This window comes from Harmonia axyridis, chromosome 2 (genome assembly GCF_914767665.1).
Source record: "Harmonia axyridis chromosome 2, icHarAxyr1.1, whole genome shotgun sequence".
In the NCBI taxonomy this organism is placed as follows: Eukaryota; Metazoa; Arthropoda; class Insecta; order Coleoptera; family Coccinellidae; genus Harmonia; species Harmonia axyridis.
Genome location: NC_059502.1, coordinates 9,270,445 through 9,293,061, shown reverse-complemented (window position 1 = coordinate 9,293,061; position 22,617 = coordinate 9,270,445). Strand labels below are relative to the sequence as shown.

Genomic DNA, 22,617 nt, shown 5'->3' with positions numbered 1-22,617 from the left:
ATTTTACACATTTTAATGAAAACAAAAATCTTATTTTCTTTTGTTGAAGGTAAATTTCAACCACATCATTCCACTACCAAAAATATTTGTCAAAATACCTACTAGAATTCGATAGTGTAAAAATTAGATAGAAATAGACAGTTAGCGACATCTAACGTCCATGAACTGAAAGAAAAAGTATTTCTGAATCACTAAATCTTCCACATATACTATGCCCAGAGAAATTATTCTAAATATGCACAAAGGTTTTTGACTTTTACACAACTCGTACAGACGTTAGTAACCTCAATTAGATATAATTTGATATATATAATGTGGTACACTATAAACTCGAATTAGATACCTATTTCATTTTTATTCACACTTCAAAAGGACTGAGAAGAATATTTTCTTCTTTTTCGTAAGTTGGTACATAAAAAATAAAAAATCACTTTCTTGACTCTCATCACAATTTTGCTCCCACTGAAGAAAATAGATAGTGATCATATTACATATTCGCATAAAAAATTGAGAAAAATTTACAACTCAATAATGTACCTATCCTTCTATCTGAAAACCGAGAAAATCTTTCAATTACTTAATAAATATTTAAAGTATTTGTTGATCATCAATTTAAATTGATTTTTAATTGTTCCTCACTTTTTTATGAAGAAATTGAATAGAATTAGATCCTTGAATCTATGTTATAATACTTATAATGACATATTTTAGAAAACAGACACGTTTTTCAGTAACTGAATGATATTGATTTTCGTTTCAAATTTGATGTTTACCCTATATAGACACAGGAAGGATAAATGAACGTAGTATTTTTAGGTATACATTTTCTTCTCTGAAATGCATAAATAAATCATTGGTGGAGCTCTACATAGGTATTCAATACATCCCAATTTATGTGTTATACTTTTTCACAAACTTTCATATAATATTCTCTCTACATTCATCTGGTTGAGATCCTAGATACTTTTAGAGTGATATTTCTCCAATTGGTAATCGCATATCAGGAAAAATGAATAAATAAAACACTGACGAGAAGTCGGAGGCTTTTGAGCGCTCGATCATTTATACGCCAATTACATAATTGGGGTCACATATATACTTATAGGTATCTATACATAGATGTGATCTCCGAAAACTCAGAAGTTACTTCACTACGTGCTTTCTTGATTTTTTCGATATTCTGCTTGAATTTTCTTTGGTTCTGACAAAGCTATCGGCAAAAAATTTGACATGAAGCTTTGAATGGTCATTCAAAATATACACGCAAAATCTCAACACGATTGGATCTGCCATCACGGTAATATTGAGTAATTTTTTTTTCGATATTGGTCTTGAATTTTCTATGGTTTTGGTTATGCGATCCACATAAAATTTTGCACAAGGCATGAAATTTTCGCCTTAGATCTAAGTGTTTATTTTCTTCTCGATCCAAAGTTCAGTATCGCAATGAACAGGAAAACAAAATTTCGAACTTCAAACGGCTATAATTACCTACGGAACCCATTTTGGGTTTTGCCCATTAACAAACGAAAGAATGGAATTTGAGGAGAAGCTCGTCATTATTGGGTCGAACTTCATCGTTTGAGACCATGCATTTCCGTCTCAAAATTCTAGAAATATACCTAGATACAAGTATACAGAAAATATGAAACAATAGAGGGATCGTTTCGGAGAACGAATGCTCAAATAGTAGGATCTATTGCAGTAGTTGATGAAGAAGAAAAAGAAGAACTTCATAATATTCAAATAATTTCAAACACTCTTGAAATAGGTACAGATCCCAAACTGTGAAAAACACATCAATCTTACCTTTTAAAAAAATGCCAACAATTCTTATCTGAACTGCAATGATTTGTTGCCGTTAATGAACGAGATAAACCCCGAACAAGCGCCGTTGATCATCTCCGGACCAGCAACGACAAGCAACAAAACCCATAAACCTGTTAATTCTTCTTTATTACCCAATCAAAAGATAACAACCACCACTCCTCAAATCATATGGACGTGAGTCTCAAGAAAAAAAAATAAAGACCAACCATCTCGAGCTGTTATTAACGGTCATACCGTCGAGGCCGCGCCACCAATGCAGCCAGACACGCTACCCCTCGATAATTTCCAGAGGTGTGCTACGTACGGCCGGTACGTCCAATCGGGATGCTGTGCGTCGTAGTGGGCTGGACCGTTTTCTCATTAGAATTCATCTGCGGGTACCGCCCCTTTGTGATTACGCGTCACACGTGAGTGATTACCTGGATTCTGGTCGCCGGAAGTACCTCGGATATCTCGGGGGGACCAGATAATCCGGTTTGCTAGAGATGCTGCGAAGATTCCGATTGAGAGGAGTCTAGGTGGTTGTCTAGCTTGCGATCGCGAGAGGAGCATATTGTCTAGGATTTGAGACGTAGAAGATGTTACGAAGAAGCGTTTATTGCGTCAAGTAGGTAGGTACCTATTTGAGATTCACGGCTTGGCTAGATTTTCAAGCTACTTTTTTTCAATCTCAAGAAAAGTCAAGTATTTATTTATCAAGTACTTAAATCATATCAAGCTAGGTACTTAATTTTTAGCAGTTTTATTGTGTAGTGTCACATCAATAAAAAAACACTCGTTTATTGAACTTATTGTATAAAAAACCGAAAATATCAACTTTTTTGAAATAGAAACATAAATTAAATCACTATAAATCATAGCAGAATAAAAAATAATAAAAAATAAAGTTTCTTTATATTGAGAAACCTACAGGCTTTGTTTGATTTCATAATTTCCCATCCAGGATTGAAGTCACATGAGGCATCTTATAGATTTGTCTCCTAACCTATTGAGGATTTTTGTAACTGTAAGCGCAGCTCTGGAAAATTGTCTTTCAAATGAAGCTACAGGCTTTGCAAAATTCTTGGCCAAGTTTGGAAGGATATTTCTGAAACGACCAAAATCTACCAAGCGATTTCATAGAAATGTGAGAAAACTACTAATAAAGTCACACTGGCGAATGCTTCAGTCTCTCGGCGCTCGAAGAATCCCCTTATTTAGTCTGAGAGCGCACGAGATTGCCGAAATATATGCCGTGCGACGCGTCATATCAAGCATCAAGTAGCTTGATATCAAGTCAAGCAATAAATATCTAAAATCAAGTCAATCCAAAGTCAAGTATGTAATTTATCACGAGCTTGATTTTCAATTCGAGTATTTGTTTAAAATGTCAACCAACTTGGCTTGATGAATCCCTATCTAGTCCTATGCGAAGAAAAATTTGGTATTGTTGTGTTGTATTTTTTTTTCAATATTCAGGTCGTATCAATTTGAAAGATGTTGTGAAAGACCATTCAAATAATGGATCTATAAACAATCCATCTCACAAAAGGTAGAGCCTATGTGACTTTATGTAATTACCTATAATTCTCAAAATCTTACAATATTACAGGTATTGCTTCTTTACTCCAAATTCATTGTTGGAAAAGTGCAGAAAGGAAATGTTCCTACCCGATACCTACCAAAATAAAGAAATAAATATATCTTCAACGGCTAAGATAGAAATTTTCTGCTGAAAATTAGAATCTAATGACCCTAATATTTACTTGGAATTAAATTTGAATCAACATTCTTACAGCAAGATAACATAACCACCGACCCTGTTCAATTCCATGCTCTAAATCACTTATTTTATTCTTGAAATTGCCTATATACAACGGCAGTTTTGCACTTGTTGCATATTTTGCAACAAGTGGAAAAAATCCAACTTTTCTCACGAGTGTGGAAGTTTGTGGCACGAGCCTGAAAGGCGAGTTCCGCAAACACACGAGTGAGAAAAAGACTTTCTCCACATGTTGCACACTATACTTTTCCTAAAACTGCAGAAATTTAAATAATTCAACTAATAAACCTAATTCAATTCAAAATGGCCTTCGTTGAAAGAATTTGTTCATTTCTTGTGTTTCCATAGAAACGACTTCAAAAATCCAATTTTATTGGTCTACCAAGCGAGGTGTGGGCAAAGTGCCTTGTGATGTAATATTTCTCACAGTATGAGCAATACATATTTTTGAAATTGACAAGCTAATTTCCATAGCAGTTGTAGGAAATAACTATTCTGACTTTGTGAAAAGAGCCTATCTTTCCTATATTGGCATTGACTTTGGAGATCAGGATTTCTTCAGCGTGAGTTCTTTTTTCGCGGCAGTGTACAGTTGGAATGAAGAAGTGCCTTAATTTTGGTGTATCAATGGTTTTGAGAGAACAGCAAATCTATCATGACGACTGCAATAGATACAAATGAACATATCCTGATCTAGATTCTGCAAGAAAACCTCTGATGCATCATTTGGAAGAAATACCCGTTGATTTTGTTTTAACGGAACCTTCGTTTAGGATTAAGATTCTTATGAATTACCTAATGGAATTGAGAAATACATTTCATGGAGTAGGATTGTAATTTGTATGTTTAATGAACAACTATTTATATTAGATTAAACGGCAGCTATTGTGCATCGAGTGTATTACTCGGTATTAAATTACATCCTGATCTTGTACTGAACAGTTTTCATAAATCTTTTAGAAATATAGTTTCTCTAACAACTTTAGAGATCAATCTCAGGACTCAAGACAGCAGGTATTTGGAAAGAGCATAGTCTACAATCGCACTGTCACAAAAAAACTGGTGAATATTTTGATTTTCATACAGATTGAACTTCAACATGCTTTCTCCAGGACGTGAAAGCAACAAAATCCATTACATTCGCTGTTGTGTCAAAAATTTGTTTGACTAATGACAAGTGATCCGTATATACAAACCAGGTTACATTGAATATTGGAAACCGCGCTTTGAATATGTGGTGATATACAAACCATACAAAGTATCAAATGAAGAGGAAAAAAATTGCATCACTCTTGGTCCACTACAGGTCACCCCAAAACCACGACCACAACCCTCCTTCCACACCCTCAACCAGTCCACATAAGCAACGTCCACCAAAATCCCCAGACACCCTGTGTATAACTCAATTTACATTCATTTCCCCTGCCGGCTTTAATGAAAATCCTCCGGATAATGTTGAACAAAAACTCGTAAAGGTGGCAGAAGGGTAAAAGTCGACATTATTAACTCCGGCATTCCATAAACTGGAACAAATTCATAAGCAAAACACGGGCGAGGGGGCGAAGGGGGGTCGCCCGAGACTTTTGATTTATTCTCCCCGAGTCTCGGCTATCCCACTCCCGAGGAGAGATCCGGGAAGAGGCAGGAACACGGGGGAAGGGTTTGGATTTTATTAAAACAACTTGTTAATTCAAAGCGTCTACTGTTCCGAAGTTTGCGAGAGACATATTGCCGTAGTGTGAAACTTGGAGGCGGCTTTGCGTTCAACTTGTTGAGAAATGCACGCCTGGGGGTGGCGACTTGCAGAGACGTATTGGAGGGGTGCATCTCTTGTTGCGATAATTATAAAAAAAAATCTCTGTAAATGTTGGTGGCACTCGTGCTTCGCTCCTGAAAAGAAAACACTCAGTAGTGTGTTCTTTTCGGTCTTAATCACTATCTCAATCCTTAGGAATATCTTTGCCTAATTTCATTGAAATCAGATTGGTAAAATGAAATCCTGGAGAGCTGAAACTCTTATGAGACCATCTACAGCCCAAACTGAATACCCCTACCAAATTTCATTGAAATCGAATGAGAATTGTAGAAGTTATTATAATTTTCAACATCAACACTCGTGGAGAAAGTATAGTCTCCTAGGCACTCGGCTAGAATGAAAATCCGATGCGAGTGAATGTTGCAATAATCATAAAGAAATTCTCTGTCAATAGTCCTTGTGCTTTGCTCCTGAAAAGTCAGCACTCAGTAGTGTGTTCTTTCGATCTCAATCACCATCTCAATCCTAAGCCTAATCTGTGCCTAATTTCATTAAGATCAGAATAATAAAATGAGATCCAGGAGAGCTGAAGCTCCTATGACACCATCTACAGCCCAAACTGAACACCCATACCAAATTCCATTGAAATCCTTACCTAATTTCACTTAAATCAGATTGGTAAAATGAAATCCTGGAGGGCTGAAACTCTTATGAGACCATCTACAGCCCAAACTGAATACCCCTACCAAATTTCATTGAAATCGAACGAGAATTGTAGAAGTTATTATAATTTTTAATATCAACACTCGTGGAGAAAGTATAGTCTCTTAGGCACTCGGCTAGAATGAAAATTCGATGCGAGTGAATGTTGCGATAATTATAAAAAAATTCTCTGTCAATGGTCCTTGTGCTTTGCTCCTGAAAAGTCAGCACTCAGTAGTGTGTTCTTTCGGTCTTAATCACTATCTCAATTCTTAGGAATATTAATAACTAATTTCATTGAAATCAGAATAATAAAATGAAATCCAGAAGCTGAAACTCTTATGAGACCATCTACAGTTCAAACTGAACACCCATACCAAATTTCATTGAAATCGAATGAGAATTGTAGAAGTTATTTTATTATAATTTTCAACATCAACACTCGTGGAGAAAGTAAAAATCCGATACGAGTGAATCATTCCGAGGGCGATCCTAAAGTATCACGAGCATCGGATTTTCATTCTACCCGAGTACATAAGAGACTCTACTTTCTCCACGAGTGTTGAAATTAAATAAATAAGGTATCGTTTATTTTTATTAAGGAACAACAATCGAAACTCCAGAATATATCTGAAACGTCCATACCTAATTCATAGTGACACTTATATTTATTGTATTTTGATAATTATTGAATTTGAAAACTGCAGTGGAGGTATTTTGTGAAGAAATCTCTAGAACATATCTTTCAGAAGATAAGTTATGTTTTTATGCGTAGTATTTGTGGTTGAGGGTTAGAGACAGTTATGGAAGAGATCAAAGTATTTGATCATCAGTTGTCGCATTGTACTTACAATGCATTCTTCCATTTCATTGAGTCATCATGAAAATATGCCAAAAACATGTCTTCTTTGCTTCTTTCCAGCGAAATGAGTATAATATTTTTTATATTTCAATATCCTTTTATTTCTCAGATAGGTAGTTAACTTTCGGTCATTGTATGAGCAGATTCAATAATTTCAGGTGGAGTATTTTGAAATTCCAGATCAAATTCGCTTGTTGCATTCATTTTTGTTTGTTTCAACGCTAAATATTGAATCATTTATTCCAAAAATGACTCTGACGATTTTAAAACTGCAATTGATATGACAATAAATTCGGATTACCTACAGATTGTTCAATAATTATTACATATCAAGTGATGGAAAACTAGCAAATTTTGATCATATTCGAAATAAAAAGAGCTATATTCTATAGTAGTCGCGGAGAAGGAAAGATGGTAGCAGTAGCAAGGTTAAATATTGTTTAAATAATGTCAAAGGGGGAAAGTCATTATTAGATAGAACTGCAAAATGTCTTTTCTTGTGCGTTTTTGTGTCTTATTTCTCATGATCTCGACATTATCTTTACACCTTTTGGCAAATTCATCAACTTTACAAGCTCCACTAACTCCGATCCATAAAGCAACTTTCAACATCTGGAATTTTTCTTCTGGGAGTGAAAATTTTTGGTTTTTCAACTCTGTATCCAACATTTTTTTTAATGAACATCATCATCGTTTCATATTTCGATTTTTGATTGTAAACAAGATCGTAACATAAAATATTTTTGCGAAAAAAATTAAGGTACCTATTCTTTTGCGAGTTTAGCAAAATAATCTGGTAAAATTGCTTCTTCAACTTCAGTACTTTCTTTCCCCAATCGCAAATCTTGGACTTTACAGGAAGCGAATCTAAACGTATACTCTTTGCTGGCTCTAAAATATTAGCGGGAGTAATGAGATCTACCATGATGGTCTTCAATAACTCGCTCGAAACGTATTTCTATATTAGGTAGGTATATACATTTCTCTATTTCAGTATCGTAATGAGTTTATAACAGTTCTGAAAACAGTGCTGTAATGAACTTATTACAAAATGCAAATCTCATATGAATATGGAAAAAATTATTACGGCATAATTTTTAGGCTCTATTCAAACTAATTAATGGATAAAAAACACCGAAAGAACACTGCTCTACAATATTATAAACTCTAAATAAATAATAAAATAAATGTGTGTATATATATATATGTATATGTGTGTATATATTACTTACCCGAATCTTGACCAACTACTCGATAACTGAGAATTTACCCGAATTGTGACATAATACACGGATATGGATATGGATCACCGAATTGCGACACTGAACCTGAATTGGACTATTCACACTGGATTGAGAAAAGACCGAAAATGGAATGATACTCTGCATCTACTTACCTACACATTAAGGCTAATGTAAAATTTTTTAATATTTGTGATTTCACTCACAGAAAACCATTTTACTTGGTTTTCTCTATTTTTTGAATATTCATTAGTCCCTCATATGTATGTTTATGTATATGTAAACTTTGATGATGAATATATTATTATTATTATTATTATTATTACCCTATTCCGGAATATTAATATATATTTTTTCAAAATAATGAGATGTCATAAAGTTGATAATAGATATTTTGGATCGTTTCGATGGTGTTTATGGAAATTGATCTGGTTTTTTCAGTCCCAGAGCAATAAAAACTAATAAACATGATTATTCTGAGTTTCTAGCAAATTCAAGTTGAAAGTATAGAAATCTGTACTCCTCCGAATCCCAAGAAAAATAAAAAAATACCTGTAATGGGTCTATGTAGATTGAAGTGTCCTAGCGAAGGTTTTACTGGCGTCTATTTGAGAATCTTCTGTATTTTGTAGGTTCTCGTGTAATAAAACTTATTGCTGGATTTTACAACCGACAATTTTATTATAAAAATATGACAATATTTTCGGTGAAACCAGGGTTTGGACTTTCCAAAAATGACGAACGTTTTTGCATTTATCATTAGATAACAGTATTACATGTTCGTTAAATTGATCTGTTAAATAGTTATGCATTTTTCTTTGCTAGATATCAACGAAGATCCAGTCCATTCATAGGTGGAATATTCGAATGAGTATTAACTGAATAATCAGTTATTATATCATGAGAGCATAGACTATATTCTATTAAACACCGAGTCATGAATGAAGAAGTAGAACTCATGAGATCTCGGTAATCTGAGGAGCGAAAAATATATTCTAAATTAGAATATACTCTTCTGACACTTGACAGTTATTTTTCTTTCGACGCACTTGGTAATACAAAGCTGAAAATACAACTCAAACAAGATGCGATTTCAAATGCTAGGAAAATGCCAGATATCGTCCTCAAATATTATAAATGGCATATGATCCTGTTTATATTAATCGCTTTTTCCCTTATAACAAATTTCTGAACGACACCAAACCACCACACACAACAGAATCAAACCAATTCGGCCCTGACAATTCGCGAATTCGGGACCAACAAATCCCCTCCCAACCCTCAACCCCCTCGCAATAAGTTACACTAATTAATATACATCAACGCATAACGTATTAATTAAATAGGAACTAATAATGATCGAACCAAGTGGCGCCTCACTAGAGAAGAATTAGCGTCTTAGAACTTTATCACTGAACAATCTTGCTCTCCCTCTCTCTCTCGCAGAGTGGCAGGCAGCACATCAATCACTGTTTCAGTTTTATGTCGAGCTCTATTGATTAATGTTGCGAGATGGAAATTATGTCGGGTATCAAGATAGCGTTGAATGCAATCAATTACGTCAGCCTGTATCAGCTAGTGAAAATTAAATTCTGTTCGGGTTATGGCAGATCCGAGAATGAAGCTGTAAAAGGGGGTGTGAAGTCTTGTGAGGTGATCGAGCTAGTAGCAGACCTGTAGTTGGAATCTGTAAGATGCTGAAAACTAGAAAAACAAACATATATTTCGAAATTATTCTCGACTGAATATCATTCTTTTAACCTCTGGCTTGTAGACTTAACTGACACTGTGAACTTAGCAGCCAGCTACGCTCTGAGAAGTTCCTTGGATAATAAAAAGAAAGTAGTACAAACATGATCAAAATAATTTATTTTTTTTTTGGTGACCGAATTTTAACTATATTTGGGACTGTACATACAATCCGTTTTTCTCTATCAGCTCTACTCTTTTAGATACATCAACTTATCTGCCAATGTGGATTTCATTCAGTAGGTGTATTCTTTTATGAGAGATCTAAAATTATTATAATATAAGTATTCATTAATGTAGGTACAATAGTTTTATTGTCAGTCTGTAAATGAGTAAATTCCAGGTAAATCTATAAATAGTGGAACCATTGATTCTCAGGTACCTGAACTGACTCTTTTATCCCCTAACTCGGGTAAGTAAGAGAAAAATCATACCTACTTCCTCCGTTACATATTAAGTTGGGCTTAATGAAGCAATTTGTAAAGCCTCTTGATAAGAATGGATCATGTTTTGCATACATAGGGGTGAAAACGCATCAGTTGAGCACAGAAAAACTCAAAGCAGGGATATTTACGCACCACAAATAAGATAATTAAGATAATTAATGAAGTAACCTGCCCTCATAAATTCAATGAATCAAGTTGAACAAGAAGCTTGGGCATCATTTGTTGCAGTTGTAGAAAATTTTCTATGCAATCATAAAGCTCAAAATTATATTGAAATGGTTAACAAGATGCTTAATAGTTTCAAATCCTTAGTGTGAAATATGAGTATTGAAATACACTATTTACAAACCCTCTTAAAACGTTTACCAGAAAATTTAGGAGACATGAGTGAGGAACAAGGTGAAAGATTTCACCAACATATTAAAGTTATGGAGGACCGCTACCAAGGAAGATGGGACATGCACATGATGGCAGAATACTGCTGGAGTTTAAGGTTGTAGACTACTTTGCGCTGAAACTGCAATTCCGCTAGATGGAGCTACCCGAAAATTTTTGGTAGATTTGTACCTGGCACACCCATTCAAGTTGAAGAACCGCCTGTTTGGTATTTATTGCCCCTAATAAAATCTCAACTCTCGATGAAGCCCAGCAAAGAGTAAATTTGTGTTTCTGTAAACTTTAGAAATTCAGTTCAGTTAAGATACAGTGGCGTATCCTAGGGGGGGGGGGATAAGGGGGATATATACCCCCCAGAAGGAATATCCATTATATGTAACAACCTTATATAATAATAATAATAATAATAATAATTGACTTTATTCCCACAATACAAGATCAATACAAATAATTTTACAAAGAAAAAAAATAACCTCGAAAATGTGAGAATAGGCGGAGTCCAGTGATGCACCTAAGTACATCTTCTGTTCAACTCAACCTAAACAAAATATAACAATTTCATTGGTATAAAACAACCTAAGACGTCTAATTACATTAGAAAATTTATACATATATAATATGTACAATAACTCTCTCTCTCTCTCTCTCTCTCTCTCTCTCTCTCTCTCTCTCTCTCTCTTTCATTTGGTTAGGACTATTTAAATACACAATTCAGTCCTTCAAATTCGATTCTGCTCAAGTTGGTAATGAGAAAAAATACTGGACTTGAATTTTTGCAGGTTCAATATTTTTAGTTGAGAAGGAAGGGCATTGTACACAGAAGCGATGTTGTATGTGAAACACCTCTGGAAAAAAGTCGTCCTATGCGCCGGTGGTGTTATTAGACCTCTACTTCGTACATTTATATTGTGTACATGACTTCTGTAGATTATTTTTCGGTAGAGATATTTAGGTACTTTATTTACTAGGATTTTATGATAAAAACATGCAGCGTGATATTTACGGCGATAATCCATATTGAGCCAACTAATCTCTTTTAATTTATGCGATATTCTTTCGTATTTTCGGATACCATAAATGAAGCGAAGACATGAATTCTGAACCCTCTGAATTCTCAGTCTCTGAGCACTAGTGAGGCAATTGCCATAGACAACATCAGCGTAGTTGAAGGTTGATAGAACAAGAGAATCGCATAATAGTTTCTTCAATTTTTCCGGGATGAAATGGCGATTATTGTATATCGTTCTTAGTTTATACCGAGCACGTTGAATACAACTGGAAACATGTTTATCGAACCTCAAATTTGAATCCAATGTAAGTCCTAGATTTCGTTTGGCGTCTTCTATTTTCAGCAAATTATCTCCTATTTTTATTTTTATGATTTTCTTGATATCTTGAAAATGACTCCTTGGACCGAACAACATAACACAACACTTCTCTGGGTTTAGAAATAAATTGTGATCCAATGAGTACTTGCTGAATTCAGCGAGTTCGCGATTCATTGTTTCACATGTGTCATGAGCATTTTCCCTGTTGAATGACAAGTATACTTGAGTATCGTCAGCGTAATAATGTACTTTTGATTTTTTAAAGCAGCAATTTTGCCCTGAGGTATAAATGGCATATAAAGCGGGGCCTAAGATTGAGCCCTGCATTACCCCGGTTGTGGTTATCAGATCCTGCGATACGGTGTTATCGATTATTACCCTCTGTGATGTTCCCTCAAAGTAGCTTCTGAAGAACTGGATTGCGCTCTCGTCCAGTCCGATATAGTGGAGCACCGCTAACAATACTGAACGATCCAAAGTATCAAAAGCTCGAGTGTAATCCAACAACACCAGCATGGTATACTGGTTATTGTCGGCTGCTCGAACTATATCATCTACGATATCAGATAGTGCAGTAGAGCAGCTGTGATCCTTACGAAATCCAGATTGCGTTTCTGGTAGTATGTTATTTGAGGTTATGTAGTTTAGAAGTTGTCCATTAATTACCTTCTCTAGGATTTTAGATAGGCATGGGAGAATGCTGATAGGTCTGAGATCTTTATACTCATTGGGCATGTTCACCTTAGGTTTCGGAATTAGAAGGGCTTTCTTCCATGATTTTGGATATATAGATTTTGTGATGCAGAAATTAATAGTATGAGTCAAATAAGGAAGGATGAAAGGACAGCATAGATGGATAGTATACATTCCTATTTCATCTAAACCGCATGCCTTGGATTTGATTTGGCTGATAATTTTGAGGATCTCAATTTCCGTTACGGTCTCGAATTTCAGTACAGAAGTCAAATTTTCTCTCTTGTTACTTGAATAATATGCAATTGTTTGATCTAAGTTTCTTGTGGTTTGAGGGATTGAGGAGATGAAATATTGATTGATTTCGTCAGGTTTTTTTAAAGGGACTGATTAAAAAAACATTAAATAATGTCGAGGAAAAAAGCTGTCGAAGTGTTGAGTGATTATTTGATTTTTCAATGTTTTTTTTTTGTAAGTACGATATAATATTGTATTTTGTATAACTAAAATGAAAATTTCGTATCTACTTTTGTCTACACTTACATATTTGAGCATATATTCCTCTAAATTTGAGCTCCTAGGTGAAAATGAATAGTTATTTGAATTCAGGATATCAAATTGATATAGAATTAGCTCAAAAAACCTCGACACCAAAACAGCTGTTCCCTGTGATTGATATTTCTGCTTGTTGGTCACAAACAAAATGAGTTCTATGAAATCTGTGTCCACAAAATAAGTAATATTGACTTGTCAAAGATTCTGAAGTTGTATAATTGATATCTGTCAATAATACCTACTTATTTCTTACCACAATCGTAGTGAATCAAGTAGAAAAAATGAGAAAGAAATCGAACTGGAATGATCCATTCCTCCTCCTTCCCATAATGGTCGTCTCTGTGGTAATGGTGTACCAGATCTCCTACCTCATCAATATTTCTATTTTTCAAGTACCGGATAGAAGTCTCTTGAAGTACAAAGAAGCATATGACAGGATCAACAACAGCACCTACAACTATCCCACACACAAATTGCAGATAGGCGATTACCACAGACTGGTAAATCAGAGTTTTGAGTTCAAGATAATGAATTCGAATAGGTGCAATAGCTCAATATTTATTCTGATTTTGGTCAATTCTTCACCCAAGAACTTTGCCAGGAGAAGACTCATACGACGCACTTGGGGCAAAAGAAATGGAAGAGCCTTAATTCTGTTCGCGCTAGGTAGTGTGGTGAAACCAGAGCTGCAAAAGAGGATTGAAAGAGAAAATTCCATGTACAAAGACTTGATACAGGGTTCTTTCAGGGAGTCCTTCAAAAACACTACCTACAAAAATGTAATGATGTTCAAATATGCTATCTATCACTGCGCACATGCAAAATATATGTTGAAGACTGACGAGGACGTCTTCATCAATGTGGAAGGCCTCATAACCTTTCTTGACAAGAAGATTTCATCAAAAGGTGCCATCAACTTCCTTCTCTGTCTACCTCCCAATGAGAGAGTCATTAGATCCTTCATAGGAGGTTATCCGAGAAAAAGAAAACCTAAGAAGAGGCACATATCGACCTATATCGGAATGTTTCTTGTGTATTCCAAAAACGTTATTTTCGAGTTCTACGCGTATGCGCAAAGTTCGAAGTTTACCTGGATGGATGATAGCCATATCAGTGGTTATTTCTTCAAAAAGCTCAGATTCCATCACGTGAATGCCAAACCGTACATGGTGCCACGAAAAGATCTGGTTAAAGTGATAAATAGGGATGGGGATGTTACTTATCCGTTCTTTTTTTCTGGTCCGGACCTGAGTTATTATGAGATGGAATGGCTAGATGGTTACCTGAAGAATAGGAGTCGAATTGTTATAAAATAAAAGAGTTTTGTTAAAAAAAAATAGATTGTAGGAGTTAGATTTGAAAACAAATGAATCTGTTAAGTGAATTTATTGAATTTTCACCTGTTTAACTTGAATAAAAGTCAAGACATTGATGTTTATTAATTTTTGTCTTATTATTATTATTTTAGCCTCAAAGTGAAACTATGTTTCCTTCACTGTTGCCTCATGTTCTAATTAGGACTCAGTGAAGCAGAGCACATATTATAGTAATACAAATTTGAAAAGCACTTTTTGCGCTCTCGTTCCAGGGGATTGAGAGACGTTTTACCCAATTATTTGCTATTTTCTCAGTTCGAGACGAAAATAGTGACAAACGATTCACTGATGAAAAATTCAAGGCAAAATCGCTTATGTTCCACAGACTACTGCAAATGAAGGTAGAGGTAAATCTGGGTTTAATTCCGAATAGAAAATTCCTTTTAATTATTAGATACCATATTGCCATAAGATAATATCTTTTTGAACAATCACTCACAAATGAAACCACTACTAGCACTCAAAGTGCTATCTTAAACAAGAAGCATCGGTGGTTCAGTGGTAGAATGCTCGCCTGCCACGCGGGCGGCCCGGGTTCGATTCCCGGCCGATGCAATTTATTTTAGATCGTATGATAATAACTTTTTAAGGAATCACTCCTAAACAAAAACCAAAGTAGTACTTCAAAAAGTTAAAGTAGACATGAAGCATCGGTGGTTCAGCGGTAGAATGCTCGCCTGCCACGCGGGCGGCCCGGGTTCGATTCCCGGCCGATGCAATTTATTTTAGATCGTACGAAAACATATTTTTACGATAGAATCGACGATGGTATCACTATAAAGAGCAATAGTCACCAAGGCCGATATTCCAGACAGCATAATATTTTTGATTTCAAATTCATTGATTTATATTTCTATTCGATCCCAAAAGTATCTTTCTGTTTTTGAAAAATTTTTAGTTGGAATTGTTCCAGGAGAAAAGAGAGCATTCGCCCTTTGAGACGCCACTGAACCTGATAATTTCATTCTAGTTATAGCTAAATAAGCTCCTTATTACTTATAACCAAATTCCAACCAAATCATTTCAAGGAGGATATTCATGACATTTAATGAATAGGTACCTTTTTTTACCATCAACAGAAACGAATGAACTCATATGTTATTGACATATGTTCAAAGGAAATTTGTTTTAAATCTTCCTAACGATTCACACCCTGAAGATTCGTACAGACAGTACTTAGGAAATACCTTGTATCTAAAAGAAACTTAACTTAACCAACTTAACCAAAAAGTCATAGAATGTGTATTTCTTATACTATTGACTGATGTAAACATGCAAATAATTATTAACTGACAAATAATAATCTCTCAAAATGTTGGATTTTTTATCGCTTCCATGAACCGCCTCTGCTACCAAGATTCGTTCAGCGATAACGGCAGATTCTGCAGAGCGAATCTAAAGCTATAATCATTCCTTTCACATTCACCTCCTCCCGCCTACCTGTATTCATTCAGTTTTTAGCATAACGGAAACAGCACATTACACATGTTCAACTCAGATGACAGCAAGCTCCAATTGAAACAGGACGTCGTAATATAGCTGTTCGCTCAAGTGCCCTTTGCCGAAGAGACCGGAAAAGAATGACGAATCAACCTTCAAGATTCGCCACCACGATAACCAGACTCAAGTTAACCACCATCGAATTTATGGTGGTTGTGGTGTCATGTAGGCATCGTGATTAGTTGAACTGTTTTGAATTTTAAATACCTGTGGGACATTCACAGGTGAGATCGGCGTTTAAATCAAGATGGGGAGATATGGCCAGTTGCTGATTGCCGTTTGGAGTAAGTGTAAGGTACTCTGTCAGGTAATGAGCTTTGCTTGGGTCGAGTTATTCTTGGTGGTTGGGGTTTATCGATGGATGGTATCGCTGGACGATCGGGGAGCAGTAGAGCTATAGTCTGGGCGTTGTAGAAACAAGAGATGTAGCTGTGTCATGAAATGTAGGATCAACAGTTGTAGCTTTTGCTTTCTTTTTTAAAATGATGGATGAAAGGGAAGAAGACATGAACATTCAGTCTCGCCAAAGTTTCATGATTTTCTTTGCTTTATCACAATTTCTTCTATCATATATATCTTATAAGTATTCGATTCCCGGCCAATGACATGTTTTTTAGAACTTTCTGAAGAATCCCTCGAAATGAGAACCAAGGTAGGACTTCAAGAGGATTCAGTGGTAATATGCTCGTCTGCCACACGCCTATAGTGGAGCTTATACCTTTGATAAGTTAACAATGACACGTAAGACCCGGATGGGTGTCCTATAGTGAGGCTTACTTTGAGCATTGTTATGAGTGTTATGACCGATGGTTAATGAATTCTTCAGGTACAAATGAAAAATTGAAACCCGGACAGGAGTCCTATAGTGCGGCTTATATCTCTGCGCAATTTTATACAATGAATGATAACTCAACAATAAAATCTATAAATAAGGGAGACCTATAGTATGGTTTATAACACTGAATATTATTGAGACAAGGATGGGAGCCCTATAGTGTGGCTTATACCTCTTAGCAATTTCTCAGTTTTAGTTTAGAGTAGTTCAGTATACTTTACCTTTATTTTAATGTTGATAGAAATCATTTTACGTTATTGTTATCCTCGATATTTCTATTTTTGGAATCACTCCCCTGAATAAAAACGGAGGTAGGACTTCAAGGAGTTGAAGTAGATATGAAGCATCGGTGGTTCAGTGGTAGAATGCTCGCCTGCCACGCGGGCGGCCCGGGTTCGATTCCCGGCCGATGCAATTTATTTTAGATCGTACGATAATGACTTTTTAAGGAATCACTCGTAATTGAAAACCAGATGAGACCACATAGGTGGATCTGTGCGCTACGCTGAACTACATAATTCCTCAATAAGATCACGTTCGCATACTTCTTTTTATTTATTAGTGAATTTTTTTTGATTTGATATCTTATTGATATTCACGAAATCATCTGATTTTAATAGATAAATTCAACGGTTTCATAATTAACCTTAACTAGTGACCTATTGACTTTTTCGTATATTTCGAAAACGAACTATAATCTAAATAATATTTTCACGTTGTTGCGTCAAGTGAATTTCACACAAACTTTACGGGCAGTTGAATATTCTGAAATTCAGGTCGAAAAACCAATCCCAGCAGGTAAAAAAAAATTTGCCAAAAATTTTTTCGTGCAAGGAACAAATACGTGGACCAATCAGGGACCTTAATCGTTTTACAGCTCTATTGATAACTCTGGGGCGTCCGCATCTGGCGAGCAGAAAGAAATTTGTTTTGTTATCAAGCCTTTGTCGGCACTATTACCTAGTTGGTAATGTATTCATATTTTGGCAAAAACCCCACTTTTTATTTTGTGTTTTTTCAGCCATGGAAGTAAGCAGTCCTGTTCATTGCGCTGTAGAAGACATACCTCCGTCTCCAGACATTAGCCAAGCTTCTACCGAGAGTATTGAAATTGAAAATAGTGATTTAGATATTGGGTAAGAATAATTAGCAACTTATTTTAGATCGTATGATAATGAGTTTTTAAGGAATCACTCCTAATTAAAAATCAGATAAGAGTAGGACTTCAAGGAGTTGAAGTAGATGTGAAGCATCGGTGGTTCAGTGGTAGAATGCTCGCCTGCCACGCGGGCGGCCCGGGTTCGATTCCCGGCCGATGCAATTTATTTTAGATCGTATGATAATGACTTTTTAAGGAATCACTCCTAATTGAAAACCAGATAAGACCACACAGGTGGATCTGTGCGCTACGCTGAACTACATAATTCCTCAATAAGATCACATTCGCATACTTTTTTTTATTTATTAGTGAATTTTTTTTGATTTGATATCTTATTGATATTCACGAAATCATCTGATTTTAATAGATGAATTCAACGGTTTCATAATTAACCTTAACTAGTGACCTATTGACTTTTTCGTATATTTCGAAAACGAACTATAATCTAAATAATATTTTCACGTTGTTGCGTCAAGTGAATTTCACACAAACTTTACGGGCAGTTGAATATTCTGAAATTTAGGTCGAAAAACCAATCCCAGCAGGTAAAAAAAAATTTGCCAAAAATTTTTTCGTGCAAGGAACAAATACGTGGACCAATCAAGGACCTTAATCGTTTTACAGCTCTATTGATAACTCTGGGGCGTCCGCATCTGGCGAGCAGAAAGAAATTTGTTTTGTTATCAAGCCTTTGTCGGCACTATTACCTAGTTGGTAATGTATTCATATTTTGGCAAAAACCCCACTTTTTATTTTGTGTTTTTACAGCCATGGAAGTAAGCAGTCCTGTTCATTACGCTGTAGAAGACATACCTCCGTCTCAAGACATTAGCCAAGCTTCTACCGAGAGTATTGAAATTGAAAATAGTGATTTAGATATTGGGTAAGAATAATTAGCAACTTATTTTAGATCGTATGATAATGACTTTTTAAGGAATCACTCCTAATTAAAAACCAGATGAGACTAGGACTTCAAGCAGTGGAAGTAGATATGAAGCATCGGTGGTTCAGTGGTAGAATGCTCGCCTGCCACGCGGGCGGCCCGGGTTCGATTCCCGGCCGATGCAATTTATTTTAGATCGTACGATAATGACTTTTTAAGGAATCACTCCTAATTAAATACCAATAAGAGTAGGACTTCAAGGAGTTGAAGTAGACATGAAGCATCGGTGGTTCAGTGGTAGAATGCTCGCCTGCCACGCGGGCGGCCCGGGTTCGATTCCCGGCCGATGCAATTTATTTTAGATCGTACGATAATGGATTTTTATGGAATCACTCCTAATTAAAAACCAATAAGAGTAGGACTTCAAGGAGTTGAAGTAGACATGAAGCATCGGTGGTTCAGTGGTAGAATGCTCGCCTGCCACGCGGGCGGCCCGGGTTCGATTCCCGGCCGATGCAACTTATTTTAGATCGTACGATAATGACTTTTTAAGGAATCACTCCTAATTAATAACCAATAAGAGTAGGACTTCAAGGAGTTGAAGTAGACATGAAGCATCGGTGGTTCAGTGGTAGAATGCTCGCCTGCCACGCGGGCGGCCCGGGTTCGATTCCCGGCCGATGCAATTTATTTTAGATCGTACGATAATGACTTTTTAAGGAATCACTCCTAATTAAATACCAATAAGAGTAGGACTTCAAGGAGTTGAAGTAGACATGAAGCATCGGTGGTTCAGTGGTAGAATGCTCGCCTGCCACGCGGGCGGCCCGGGTTCGATTCCCGGCCGATGCAATTTATTTTAGATCGTACGATAATGACTTTTTAAGGAATCACTCCTAATTAAATACCAATAAGAGTAGGACTTCAAGGAGTTGAAGTAGACATGAAGCATCGGTGGTTCAGTGGTAGAATGCTCGCCTGCCACGCGGGCGGCCCGGGTTCGATTCCCGGCCGATGCAACTTATTTTAGATCGTACGATAATGACTTTTTAAGGAATCACTCCTAATTAAATACCAATAAGAGTAGGACTTCAAGGAGTTGAAGTAGACATGAAGCATCGGTGGTTCAGTGGTAGAATGCTCGCCTGCCACGCGGGCGGCCCGGGTTCGATTCCCGGCCGATGCAACTTATTTTAGATCGTACGATAATGACTTTTTAAGGAATCACTCCTAATTAATAACCAATAAGAGTAGGACTTCAAAGAGCTGAAGTAGACATGAAGCATCGGTGGTTCAGTGGTAGAATGCTCGCCTGCCACGCGGGCGGCCCGGGTTCGATTCCCGGCCGATGCAATTTATTTTAGATCGTACGATAATGACTTTTTAAGGAATCACTCCTAATTAAATACCAATAAGAGTAGGACTTCAAGGAGTTGAAGTAGACATGAAGCATCGGTGGTTCAGTGGTAGAATGCTCGCCTGCCACGCGGGCGGCCCGGGTTCGATTCCCGGCCGATGCAATTTATTTTAGATCGTACGATAATGACTTTTTAAGGAATCACTCCTAATTAAATACCAATAAGAGTAGGACTTCAAGGAGTTGAAGTAGACATGAAGCATCGGTGGTTCAGTGGTAGAATGCTCGCCTGCCACGCGGGCGGCCCGGGTTCGATTCCCGGCCGATGCAACTTATTTTAGATCGTACGATAATGACTTTTTAAGGAATCACTCCTAATTAATAACCAATAAGAGTAGGACTTCAAAGAGCTGAAGTAGACATGAAGCATCGGTGGTTCAGTGGTAGAATGCTCGCCTGCCACGCGGGCGGCCCGGGTTCGATTCCCGGCCGATGCAATTTATTTTAGATCGTACGATAATGACTTTTTAAGGAATCACCCATAAGTGAAAGCACTGGTAGAACTTCAAGGAGTTGAAGTAGACATGAAGCATCGGTGGTTCAGTGGTAGAATGCTCGCCTGCCACGCGGGCGGCCCGGGTTCGATTCCCGGCCGATGCAATTTATTTTAGATCGTACGATAATGACTTTTTAAGGAATCACTCCTAATTAATAACCAATAAGAGTAGGACTTCAAAGAGCTGAAGTAGACATGAAGCATCGGTGGTTCAGTGGTAGAATGCTCGCCTGCCACGCGGGCGGCCCGGGTTCGATTCCCGGCCGATGCAATTTATTTTAGATCGTACGATAATGACTTTTTAAGGAATCACCCATAAGTGAAAGCACTGGTAGAACTTCAAGGAGTTGAAGTAGACATGAAGCATCGGTGGTTCAGTGGTAGAATGCTCGCCTGCCACGCGGGCGGCCCGGGTTCGATTCCCGGCCGATGCAATTTATTTTAGATCGTACGATAATGACTTTTTAAGGAATCACCCATAAGTGAAAGCACTGGTAGAACTTCAAGGAGTTGAAGTAGACATGAAGCATCGGTGGTTCAGTGGTAGAATGCTCGCCTGCCACGCGGGCGGCCCGGGTTCGATTCCCGGCCGATGCAATTTATTTTAGATCGTACGATAATGGATTTTTATGGAATCACTCCTAATTAAAAACCAATAAGAGTAGGACTTCAAGGAGTTGAAGTAGACATGAAGCATCGGTGGTTCAGTGGTAGAATGCTCGCCTGCCACGCGGGCGGCCCGGGTTCGATTCCCGGCCGATGCAACTTATTTTAGATCGTACGATAATGACTTTTTAAGGAATCACTCCTAATTAATAACCAATAAGAGTAGGACTTCAAGGAGTTGAAGTAGACATGAAGCATCGGTGGTTCAGTGGTAGAATGCTCGCCTGCCACGCGGGCGGCCCGGGTTCGATTCCCGGCCGATGCAATTTATTTTAGATCGTACGATAATGGATTTTTATGGAATCACTCCTAATTAAATACCAATAAGAGTAGGACTTCAAGGAGTTGAAGTAGACATGAAGCATCGGTGGTTCAGTGGTAGAATGCTCGCCTGCCACGCGGGCGGCCCGGGTTCGATTCCCGGCCGATGCAACTTATTTTAGATCGTACGATAATGACTTTTTAAGGAATCACTCCTAATTAAAAACCAATAAGAGTAGGACTTCAAGGAGTTGAAGTAGACATGAAGCATCGGTGGTTCAGTGGTAGAATGCTCGCCTGCCACGCGGGCGGCCCGGGTTCGATTCCCGGCCGATGCAATTTATTTTAGATCGTACGATAATGGATTTTTATGGAATCACTCCTAATTAAATACCAATAAGAGTAGGACTTCAAGGAGTTGAAGTAGACATGAAGCATCGGTGGTTCAGTGGTAGAATGCTCGCCTGCCACGCGGGCGGCCCGGGTTCGATTCCCGGCCGATGCAATTTATTTTAGATCGTACGATAATGGATTTTTATGGAATCACTCCTAATTAAATACCAATAAGAGTAGGACTTCAAGGAGTTGAAGTAGACATGAAGCATCGGTGGTTCAGTGGTAGAATGCTCGCCTGCCACGCGGGCGGCCCGGGTTCGATTCCCGGCCGATGCAACTTATTTTAGATCGTACGATAATGACTTTTT

The 22,617-nt window shown here is 37.2% G+C and overlaps 1 protein-coding gene and 25 non-coding genes across 26 annotated transcripts; all 26 read left to right on the top strand.

Annotated features, from left to right (window-relative positions):
* Positions 1 to 13,523: 13,523 nt before the first annotated feature.
* On the top strand, positions 13,524 to 14,739 carry LOC123674085 (beta-1,3-galactosyltransferase 1-like). Its single transcript, XM_045608951.1, has one exon. It carries the CDS (start codon positions 13,602 to 13,604, stop codon positions 14,634 to 14,636), a length of 1,035 nt encoding a protein of 344 aa, XP_045464907.1. The 5' UTR covers positions 13,524 to 13,601; the 3' UTR covers positions 14,637 to 14,739.
* Positions 14,740 to 15,180: 441 nt separating this feature from the next.
* Trnag-gcc lies at positions 15,181 to 15,251 on the top strand. The gene has a single exon. It is a non-coding gene; the product is annotated as a tRNA-Gly (tRNA).
* A 92-nt stretch (positions 15,252 to 15,343) lies between these two features.
* On the top strand, positions 15,344 to 15,414 carry Trnag-gcc. Its single transcript has one exon. It is a non-coding gene; the product is annotated as a tRNA-Gly (tRNA).
* A 1,960-nt stretch (positions 15,415 to 17,374) lies between these two features.
* Positions 17,375 to 17,445, top strand: Trnag-gcc. Its single transcript has one exon. It is a non-coding gene; the product is annotated as a tRNA-Gly (tRNA).
* Positions 17,446 to 18,280: 835 nt separating this feature from the next.
* On the top strand, positions 18,281 to 18,351 carry Trnag-gcc. Its single transcript has one exon. It is a non-coding gene; the product is annotated as a tRNA-Gly (tRNA).
* An 835-nt stretch (positions 18,352 to 19,186) lies between these two features.
* Trnag-gcc lies at positions 19,187 to 19,257 on the top strand. The gene has a single exon. It is a non-coding gene; the product is annotated as a tRNA-Gly (tRNA).
* A 96-nt stretch (positions 19,258 to 19,353) lies between these two features.
* On the top strand, positions 19,354 to 19,424 carry Trnag-gcc. The gene has a single exon. It is a non-coding gene; the product is annotated as a tRNA-Gly (tRNA).
* Positions 19,425 to 19,520: 96 nt separating this feature from the next.
* Positions 19,521 to 19,591, top strand: Trnag-gcc. Its single transcript has one exon. It is a non-coding gene; the product is annotated as a tRNA-Gly (tRNA).
* A 96-nt stretch (positions 19,592 to 19,687) lies between these two features.
* Trnag-gcc lies at positions 19,688 to 19,758 on the top strand. Its single transcript has one exon. It is a non-coding gene; the product is annotated as a tRNA-Gly (tRNA).
* Positions 19,759 to 19,854: 96 nt separating this feature from the next.
* Positions 19,855 to 19,925, top strand: Trnag-gcc. Its single transcript has one exon. It is a non-coding gene; the product is annotated as a tRNA-Gly (tRNA).
* A 96-nt stretch (positions 19,926 to 20,021) lies between these two features.
* Positions 20,022 to 20,092, top strand: Trnag-gcc. Its single transcript has one exon. It is a non-coding gene; the product is annotated as a tRNA-Gly (tRNA).
* Positions 20,093 to 20,188: 96 nt separating this feature from the next.
* Positions 20,189 to 20,259, top strand: Trnag-gcc. Its single transcript has one exon. It is a non-coding gene; the product is annotated as a tRNA-Gly (tRNA).
* A 96-nt stretch (positions 20,260 to 20,355) lies between these two features.
* On the top strand, positions 20,356 to 20,426 carry Trnag-gcc. Its single transcript has one exon. It is a non-coding gene; the product is annotated as a tRNA-Gly (tRNA).
* Positions 20,427 to 20,522: 96 nt separating this feature from the next.
* Positions 20,523 to 20,593, top strand: Trnag-gcc. The gene has a single exon. It is a non-coding gene; the product is annotated as a tRNA-Gly (tRNA).
* A 96-nt stretch (positions 20,594 to 20,689) lies between these two features.
* Positions 20,690 to 20,760, top strand: Trnag-gcc. The gene has a single exon. It is a non-coding gene; the product is annotated as a tRNA-Gly (tRNA).
* Positions 20,761 to 20,856: 96 nt separating this feature from the next.
* On the top strand, positions 20,857 to 20,927 carry Trnag-gcc. The gene has a single exon. It is a non-coding gene; the product is annotated as a tRNA-Gly (tRNA).
* A 92-nt stretch (positions 20,928 to 21,019) lies between these two features.
* On the top strand, positions 21,020 to 21,090 carry Trnag-gcc. The gene has a single exon. It is a non-coding gene; the product is annotated as a tRNA-Gly (tRNA).
* A 96-nt stretch (positions 21,091 to 21,186) lies between these two features.
* On the top strand, positions 21,187 to 21,257 carry Trnag-gcc. The gene has a single exon. It is a non-coding gene; the product is annotated as a tRNA-Gly (tRNA).
* A 92-nt stretch (positions 21,258 to 21,349) lies between these two features.
* On the top strand, positions 21,350 to 21,420 carry Trnag-gcc. Its single transcript has one exon. It is a non-coding gene; the product is annotated as a tRNA-Gly (tRNA).
* A 92-nt stretch (positions 21,421 to 21,512) lies between these two features.
* On the top strand, positions 21,513 to 21,583 carry Trnag-gcc. Its single transcript has one exon. It is a non-coding gene; the product is annotated as a tRNA-Gly (tRNA).
* Positions 21,584 to 21,679: 96 nt separating this feature from the next.
* Trnag-gcc lies at positions 21,680 to 21,750 on the top strand. The gene has a single exon. It is a non-coding gene; the product is annotated as a tRNA-Gly (tRNA).
* A 96-nt stretch (positions 21,751 to 21,846) lies between these two features.
* Positions 21,847 to 21,917, top strand: Trnag-gcc. The gene has a single exon. It is a non-coding gene; the product is annotated as a tRNA-Gly (tRNA).
* Positions 21,918 to 22,013: 96 nt separating this feature from the next.
* On the top strand, positions 22,014 to 22,084 carry Trnag-gcc. Its single transcript has one exon. It is a non-coding gene; the product is annotated as a tRNA-Gly (tRNA).
* A 96-nt stretch (positions 22,085 to 22,180) lies between these two features.
* Positions 22,181 to 22,251, top strand: Trnag-gcc. Its single transcript has one exon. It is a non-coding gene; the product is annotated as a tRNA-Gly (tRNA).
* A 96-nt stretch (positions 22,252 to 22,347) lies between these two features.
* Trnag-gcc lies at positions 22,348 to 22,418 on the top strand. Its single transcript has one exon. It is a non-coding gene; the product is annotated as a tRNA-Gly (tRNA).
* A 96-nt stretch (positions 22,419 to 22,514) lies between these two features.
* Positions 22,515 to 22,585, top strand: Trnag-gcc. Its single transcript has one exon. It is a non-coding gene; the product is annotated as a tRNA-Gly (tRNA).
* Positions 22,586 to 22,617: the final 32 nt, after the last annotated feature.

Coding starts and splice junctions, on each gene's coding strand:
- LOC123674085 (XM_045608951.1), top strand. CDS start 13,602: ATGAGAAAGAAATCGAACTGGAATGATCCATTCCTCCTCCTTCCCATA.